Source organism: Rhamphochromis sp. 'chilingali', assembly GCF_963969265.1.
Source record: "Rhamphochromis sp. 'chilingali' genome assembly, chromosome: 10".
NCBI lineage: Eukaryota > Metazoa > Chordata > Actinopteri > Cichliformes > Cichlidae > Rhamphochromis > Rhamphochromis sp. 'chilingali'.
In genome coordinates this window covers 21631508-21640249 of record NC_137937.1, presented here as the reverse complement: position 1 = coordinate 21640249, position 8742 = coordinate 21631508, and the positions used below count along the sequence as shown (strand labels likewise).

Here is an 8742-nt window from a genome sequence, read left to right as displayed (position 1 = left end):
TTTTGAGTTTTCCAACTAGGGCGGACCAGTCTAAGAGTGAGGCTTTCAAAAAAAATGAAACTCAGTGTCTATGGTTGATTAATAAACAAGAGTGGAAGCTACTCCTGCTCAGCTTGTTTTTTATTAAGAAATAAAGAGTAAGTATGATTTGGGGTTTTTGATTTATTAAAACATAGTCACCCTGTTGTAACCAAGTTTCTGTAAGGCAAAATAAATCACTACACTACTTACTAGCAGGGACTGAGAAGAGAGAGGCCTAATAGCATATATTTTCATTGCTATACAGATGATACCCAGCTCTACTGACATATACATACATATATATCAATGAAGCCAGATAGCACACCAACTAGCTAAACTGCAGGAATGTCTTAAAGACATAAAGACCTGGATGACTAAACTCTCTGAAGAGCCTTCAGTTGATCCAAAATGCTGCAGCAAGAGTACTGACAGGAACTAGAAAAGAGAGCATATTTCTATATTGCCTTCTCCTTTCTCTGTTTAATCCGTAATCAAATTTAAAATCCTGTTCCTCACATACAAGGTGTTGAATAATCATTCCCCATCTTAATGACCCTATTGTACTGTATCACCCCAGACAAGCTCTTCATTCTCAGACTGCTGTTTTACTTGTGGTTCATAGAGCATTTAAAAGTAGAATGGGAGGCACAGCCTTCTTCAGCTTTCAGGCCCCTCTTCTGTAGAACCAGCTCTCAGTTTGGATTCAGGACACAGACGCCGTCTCTGCTGTTAAGATTACACTTAAACTTTGATAAAGTGTATGGTTAGGGCTGGATGAGGTGACGCTGAATCCCCCCATAATTACACTGCCATAGGTGTTGGCTTCTAGGGGATTCCTATGATGCATTGAGTGTTTCTCACATTTCTCAATCACTAGGTGTTCATACACCTCTGCATTTGATTATTAGTTAGTAAACAATGAATAAATATTACCTACTCTGTTATTAGTAATTATGCCACAAACATCAAAGACAAATTCTTACATGTTTGAAACAGAATCATGTAAGGATTTGTTTTAGAATAATCTCCAGTTGGACCTAACAACATAAAAAAACTAAAGGCCATGAGTTATTTTTTTTACCTGTCCCAGTTTCTCCAGTAATGTACAGCATTCATTTTTTGATTATTTATCAAACATAAAAGTTAATTTCTAAATTTCTCACCCTTTTATTCTACTTTTTAAAAAAAAAAAGTGGTTTATATTTTAAAACACTCACCAAAAAACCTGATCTCATGGAAATTCATATTAATTTGGTTTTATATATTTTTTCTCATTAATGCAGTTGTACTGTGTATTTTTCCAGCACATGTATTTGTTTCTGTTTTGTGTGCAGTCAGTCAGGTTGAGTCATTTTATTACTTAATTTACAGTCCCTATTCCCGTAGCAACATTTCTACGCAGTTTGTTATGCTTGGAGAGTTAAGTGGCTTCACAATAAAAAGACAATCCTCTGAAAATGGTTGGGTACAAGGCCTGGATTGAAAATGAGTGAAAAAGCAACCAGTGTCCAAAGAAATCTTTAAAAGACGTTGAGAAATCCTCAAGAGCTTTAAGTGGCTCCTTGGAAGCAAAATATAAACAAATCAGGGTGGATTAAGACAGTAATAAATAGAAAACACTGGTTATTGTAAGTACTGTTACTTTCCCAGCATCCCCTTAATCTGAAGCATGTTATGACCCACCCATATCACATAAAATGAATTGCTGTGATGTGTTATAAAAACTTTTTAAGACACAAAACTAGATTATTTAAAGAACATTTGAAACACATTTACTCTTCCCGGCTAATCTCTCTGCAGGACCTTTCAGAAGACCACGTGTATTACAACCCAGCCTCTAATACAGAAAATACACACTGTGTTTTATATAAGTCGTTTCTGCCAGTCAGGAGAAGACAAACTAAAGGATTCCGATTATGCTACTTTGACCTCAGACCTTTTGCTAAATTGATGTAAACAGTGTCCACTTGAACCACATATTCAGTTTATGTTCAAACAATCACATCAATATGAGTTGTTTTTTTTAAAAAAAGTTACATTATTCAAAACATATGTACTTTTATCCAGCATCAGCCCATCAAAATGATGCCTCCTCTTCCAGAGATGTACAGATTAATAAACACTGAGACAAACTCAGCAACTGGATATTTACAATGTTCCAATATGTGAGACCTTTGCCTTTAAATAAATTACATGTTCAGAGCAACATCCATGCAAGCTTGAGGGCTAGCAATGAATTGGGAGTCCTGTATGATCAGGAGAGTGGCGACAACAGCCAAGTTTGGCACTACATGGAATCCATCCCACGTGAGAACGAGGAGGAAAAGCCGAGGCCCATTCCTCTCTGAGTGTGCGTCTGAGAGCGAGCCATCTCATACTGAACATCGAGGTTCCTAAACATCTCCTCCTGCTTCTGAAGTGTCTTCATCCCATCATCGTTCAGTGGTTTGGCAGCTTCCACATCATCATCACCCTGCAGAGGCAAAACATTTGGTTTAAATTTGACAAGTTGTAGCTTAAAAAAAAAAAAAAAAAGAAAAAAAAAAGTTGCAAGTTGTGGATTTGGTACAAAAAGCTGATAAAAATAACAGCTCTACTTACTTTAATACCCATCAGTTTGCGAAATTTAACATTTTGGTCCTTGTTTCCAAAGTTAAGCTTCTCCCACAACTCGGCTGTTTGGGACTTCTCCTTAGAAAAGAAAAGAAAAAAAACCCCAAAACAAAGTCAAAAGAAAACATGATAAATATGGCATCTTTTCAAAAGTTAAAGAAGAAGAAAATAAATAAATAAACCAGCTCTTACCCCATCCTTCTTTCCCTGCCATAGCATTTTCCTCTTCTTCTCCTGCTCTGCAAACTTCGTGGGGTTTACAGCGGATGGGTTATAGTAGCTGGGAACAGCAATACCAGTCTCTGCCAGCGTCTTTGCTTGTAGGGCTGCCATCTGTGCTGCCATGGCGATCTGAGGTGTGACCTGCGTCCCAGAGGCCAGGAGAGCCGCGACGTTGAGGGCGGGGTTTGAGACAGCTGCTGCAGCAGCTGCTGCTGGCAGGAAAAAAAACAAAACAAAAAGAAAAGAAAACAAAAAAAACAAAAAAAACAAAACACAGACCATCCTGATGAACTGAATCTTGACTCGTATGTATAGTTGTAGGGTCTACCTTACAATATAAATCGCCTTGAGGCGACTGTTGTTGTGATTTGGCACTATATAAATAAAATTGATTCAGGCGCTAAAGTTTCTACTTTGTGCACAGTTAGCACTTCTCACCTGCAGCGATCTCCTGTTGTTGCTGCTGCTGTTTCTCAAACATTTCCTTCTCCTTCTGCTCCTGCAGTTTCTTTGCTCTCTCCAGCCTGGAAAAAAAGAGTGGAGACCATTTTGGGTTAAATGAACAAAAGATCTTGACCTACACGTAAACCATAATGGTAAAAAGACACCAGGATACTTTTCCAACTTAGAGCCATACTGTAGACCACTAGGGGGAGTGTTGATGCTACCAAAAAGGCCAGTGTGTTTAACCAGTGGCTCCATTTGACTAACAAATAATAGATTCCCAGTTTAATCTCAGGAGGAGACACAATTCGCTTTAGGGTTGCATCAGGAACTTAAGGAGCTGGTCTCACTTAATGAATTTAATCCTATTTACAGATTTTTTAAATTTTATTTAATTTAATAACTGTACAGTACACTCTTTATAGTAACCATTGTCCTTTATGTAAATATGTAAGAAAAATTGTGTATGTTTCTGTTCTGTGTCCTGTTTGTTGTATGTGTGTCTTTCTGGCTGCTGTTACAACCAAATTTCCCCTTGTGGGACAATTAAAGGATTATTCTATTCTATTCTAGATAATGTAACTACCTTTAAGTTTCTTTGAGTTTCTGCATATCAAACTCCATCATCAAACCCAGCAAGATTTAAACTCCATTTAATGTCTTCCTGCACATCTGATAGTGATCTGATGAAGCTAAAGCTTCTCTAAGCTCACTTTCTGCTACCAAAGTTAGCGCCTTTTGTTGGAACCATGAATGCTGAAACCAGCCATCATCATTTCAAACTTTTATGAACAACATTAGTAAAAAGTGCAACATGAATGAGAAGCTTGACTGTAACCACAAACTGCGATATTAAACTTGCACCTGAGATTCAGTAACAAAAGCCTTACTTATTGGGCTGCGCTTTAAATCTATTTTTTTAAATCACAGGTTTAAAGCCAAACATCAAAGGTCTACATTTCCCGTCAGCCGTTTTCTTACCTTCTTGCTAGGGCCTCTTGAGCATCCATGGCTGTGTTTCGGCCTCGGAAGGCGGGTGGACTAGGAGTCCTGCTTCGGCTCTTCCTGCGCACCTTTTCAGTCCTTTTCTTATGCTCCCTGGAGATAGAAAACAAACCAAAAACCAAGTCAGCCAACTAACATACTCTTAACCCTTTAAGACTTAGCAAAGAACCAAGTCTGCCAGAGCTTATCTTTATATTTTTACATGCTGGAGAATTTCAAGTTGCTATACATCAATACAACCATTATAGCCCAAATCTTAATAATATGTATGCAATAAGTGCATATTAACTGCATAAATTGCAAAAAAAAGTGCAATAAACTACAATTTTTTTTAAATTTATATATATTTTTTAAATAAACATTTCTAGTTAGAGAAATTTAAGAGGTTTATCCCTCAAAACTATAAATACAAAAAGTTGCACAAAATAGTTTCCCACCACAGGAAATTTATTTTGAGTATCTTCATAGTTTTATTTTTGAAATACACCAATTTTTACATACTGCAGGAAAAACGTAAATATATATTATAATGCAAATTTGCAAAAAACAAACAAAAACAAAACTATTTCCAGCAGTGCAATTTGAGTTCTAAGCATCCCGGAAACTATACAGAAAAGCATAAAGTTAAACATGACTTTTAAAAACACCAGTTTTATGCAAAGCTATATGTGGATGGAAACTGTGACCTAGAGCAAGCTGATGGCATAAGATGTAAGTACAACTCCTCCGTTTCATATGCAAAAAAAAATTTTTTTTATTGCGCTAGCAGTTCTACAGGGATTTAAAAATAGTTACGCAAGGGTTAATAACATGTAAAATCTAAGACAAAAGTTCAAAAGCACTTCATTGGCATAAGAAACGGCGCGATTTCAGCTGAGCCCACCTGCTCTTACTGCGACTTCTGCTATGGTGACGATGTTTGGTCCTTGAACCCGAGCGAGACCTGGCCTTCTTCTTCTTGTCTCGGCTGCGTGATCTTGATCGCCGCTTGTCCCTACTTCTGCTGTGATGCCGTCTGAAAGCAACATTAATGACATGAAACAAATGCAGGCATTTCTGTATTTCTTGGCACGTTTTTCTTCTCAAAGTTTGATAAATGACTCAGGTCATCCAGAAGCTACAGCTAGCAATTCTAATCAATTTGCATTTTTCTTTGTCATAAGTATGGAGACCTGCTGCCGTCTTACTTTACTGAGCAGACTGACCTCTCTCTGGAGTGTGACCTGGACATGCTCCGGCCCTTTGAAGACTTCCTGTCCTTGCGCCTGGAACGTTCCTCTCCGTTCTCTGCCGAAAGTCTCTCTTGGTCTTGCGGCTCATCTGTTTTTCTGTGTGGTTTTGATGGCTTCTCAGAGTCCCTCTTTCGTGCCTGTTTTAAGAAGAAGTTGTCTCTTTCAGGAAAATAGTGCAACAAAAAGAGTTAGTACCATGGCTTAGACCATAAGGTATGTAATAAAATTGACAAGCTGAATAAAACCTTGTCATTTCAAACCCACTTCCATAAAAATTACAGAATGTCATTCTTAGAGAACTTAGAGAAGTGTGGGCAAACAGGGACCAGCAAGTTGTCATTTTATTCAATAAGCTAGGAGGAGGAAACACTTTAAGGAGATTTTTTTCCCCCAATTTGATGACAAAAACTGAGCGCAAACCAAATTAGTTTGTGCCCGCTGAAAGGCTGATGTAGGTTCGGGCATCCAACTTACTCCTTACACCCACACATTTGATCGTGTTTGGATTCAATTTCAGTTTAATTAGATTAATTATGCCCATCCCCAGCTGCAAGAGATGCAACAGTTAATCCAACTTTCTACTCATAATGTGTGACAAAGAGGAGTTTGAATGGCAGATAGTTACCTGTCCCAGTAGTAGGCATATTATTTTGCTATGTCAGCAGGGTCTTCTGTTCAGTCTCTTCGTGCATTAGCACGCTGAGTATGATTTATTGTAGAAATGTTATCATGTGATCTCCACACAGGATTTAACAAAAAATAAAAAGGAGAAAAACTAGTCTTCACCATTTACGATGGTTACAAACAATGACAGATCACCAAGGACAAAAGCTTCCTTTGAGAAATCAGAGCACAACGAGGGTAAAAAAAGAAAAGAAAAGACCCTTTCCACGTGAGCAAGCCCATCGCCATTTATTTCACTTCTTAATTTCACTTCTTATTTCACTATTATAATTCATTTAACCTAAGAAAACATACTCACCTTGACTTACAACTAACAAGGAATATAACTTAGGGTCCTTAAAATCACATCAAATGCGTTTCTAACTATAGAAACAAAGATATTAATTACCTCTTTGCTCCTGCTGCGACTGCGTCTGTACTTTCTGTCACCTGTAAAAGCAGAGCATATTTCAGATTAAATTTGTTAGTCTGACAAGATGATCAAGCCAGATGAAGCCAGTGTGTAAAGTAGACCAGATTTCACATGTGTGATTAACTCTTAGCAAATTTGGTAATGTTGAGACTAAATTGCCCACCACTACTAGGGATCATCAGAAACTTTAGTTTATTGTTTTTGTTTTGTGCTTCCAATCTTTTTTTGTCTAGGTTACCTCTAAACTGGGAATGTAACAAAATTTTGTATTAGAGCTCGAACATATGTGACATTTTTTTGTGCCATTTGTGAACTGAATACTAACGTTTTCGGTCCCTGGAGCGTGACCTTGACCGTGAATGGTGGTGTTTGGAGCTTCTGGGGGACTTTGATGACTCCATATGTCTTTTTCTGTGATGAACTGGGGAGCCAGATCTGGTCAAGTCAACAGAGTCGTTGTCACTCACCTGAAACAAACATGCAAAATCACAACAGGAACTAATTAGTGAAGTTCTTTGGAGTTAAGTAAATTTTATACATCTAAAGAACTGTTATCTACTATAACTCATGGCCTATGAGTAAAACTGATCAGGGGTTTGTTGAGTAGTAAAATGCATGTGGTTTTGGCTTTTCACTAAAGTAAAAAACAAAACAGTAGAACTGTAATACAATAAAAGCACTTGATTACATAGGTAACTACCCTCAAAAGCCTATTTGGTGCCATTAAAAACCCCTTAAAGTACAGCCCGGATTTTCTGTGATACTCAAAACATGCACAGGATGATTTGGACAGACAAATAGAGCTTCTGTCTAATGTATTAACGCTAATAAATACATTAGACATTGATTACGCATGTAAGCAACACCAGTGTGCATAAAGTTGCCTTAATTAACAAAGATTTCCCTGTTATTCTGAAGGTTTTCGATAATCAAAATATGTATGTCGCAGACATTAATGCAGTTGCAGTAAGGAGGGAATGTAAGGCTGTGTAGTCCACAGGCACAACGTTATTTTTATTTTATGCTTTTTATTTTAAGTATTGCTCAGCATTTATTAACATACTGTAGTACCTATTTAACATCCTTCAATACTAATGCCTTTTATTGTGTGGCTCACGTAGACTAAAACACAGCCGTTTTCAAAGTGCAGTCATTTCAGCAGATGAGACATACCATGGGTCACTGCAGTGTTAATTCATAGTTAGCCATATCAGTCATTTGTGCTACTGTGTTGCTATTGTATTGGATTAAACGTGTGGATTCTAGTGATCACATTAAATGAATAGCTCGAAACCCATCACGTAATCTACGGCAGCCAAATCTCTCCGTTTTCGTTCTTTATGCCTTCACCGCAGTGATATTTGGAGTAATTTTATCGTTAGCTCGACCGCTAAGCTAACACACGCTAGGCGCCATCTTTAAGAGAAAAATATCATGAATACAACCGAAAACTTCCACTAAAATTACGAAGTGGCTATCAAACCCATATACGTACGACATTACAATAACACGACAATACTTACCGACATTATATTGAAGTATAATATTTGTGCCTAAATTCGATTTTCTTGCTGCCTTTGTGAACGAAGACGAAAAGGTAGAGAGGTAGCTTACTGCTGAGGCCCTTTGACTAGCTCAGCTTATCTGATCTGGGTTGCCAGTTGTAGCCTCTTGACTCCCTGATTCAGGTAAATGCCAAACTTAAGAAACGAAATACTACTACTACTACTACTACTACTAATAATAATAATAATAATATACTTTGACTGCAATACAAAAACAAATAGTATAATACTGTAAGACATAATTATTTTTATATAGTCATTGGTTATACACCCAGTAAACATTTATTACAAAAACATATAGTCGTATTCTTATAATCCTTTTTGTCTTATTCTTTTTTAACTTGTTGCATTTATTTATTTTGTTGTTATGTTCTTTAAAAAATACACGTTTTTTGTAAAAATGTAAACATGGTCATATGAGTCCTAAAGTTTAAGCATTGCGTCAAATGCGGCCATAAATCACCAAACCTGGCAACACAAAAGACTCGCCGGATATTCCTGCAATGCCCCGCCTCTATATTTGTTAGATTTTATCCTCGATTTA

At 37.2% G+C, this 8742-nt stretch overlaps 1 protein-coding gene across 2 annotated transcripts; it reads right to left on the bottom strand.

The window, feature by feature from the left end:
- Positions 1 to 1523: 1523 nt before the first annotated feature.
- rsrc2 (arginine/serine-rich coiled-coil 2) lies at positions 1524 to 8293 on the bottom strand. Of its 2 annotated transcripts, none has more exons than XM_080894095.1 (10): positions 8157 to 8293; positions 6959 to 7100; positions 6610 to 6650; positions 5511 to 5674; positions 5189 to 5320; positions 4282 to 4398; positions 3295 to 3380; positions 2827 to 3065; positions 2623 to 2712; positions 1524 to 2494 (listed from the first exon to the last, which is right to left on the bottom strand). In XM_080894095.1, the coding sequence occupies exons 1-10, from the start codon at positions 8160 to 8162 to the stop codon at positions 2309 to 2311; spliced, it is 1203 nt and encodes a 400-aa protein (XP_080750221.1). In that variant the 5' UTR covers positions 8163 to 8293; the 3' UTR covers positions 1524 to 2308. The 2 variants fall into 2 exon arrangements, with proteins under 2 accessions (XP_080750221.1, XP_080750222.1); XM_080894096.1 differs by having other exon boundaries at positions 2827 to 3062.
- Positions 8294 to 8742: the final 449 nt, after the last annotated feature.

What these genes read in the sequence shown, in the direction of transcription:
- rsrc2 (XM_080894095.1), bottom strand. An exon ending in CAAGAGGCCCTAGCAAGAAG is followed by an intron (nt 3,381 to 4,281) that starts GTAAGAAAACGG and finishes CTTTTTTTCCAG; the next exon opens with GCTGGAGAGAGCAAAGAAAC. An exon ending in GCAAACTGATGGGTATTAAA is followed by an intron (nt 2,495 to 2,622) that starts GTAAGTAGAGCT and finishes TTGCCTCTGCAG; the next exon opens with GGTGATGATGATGTGGAAGC.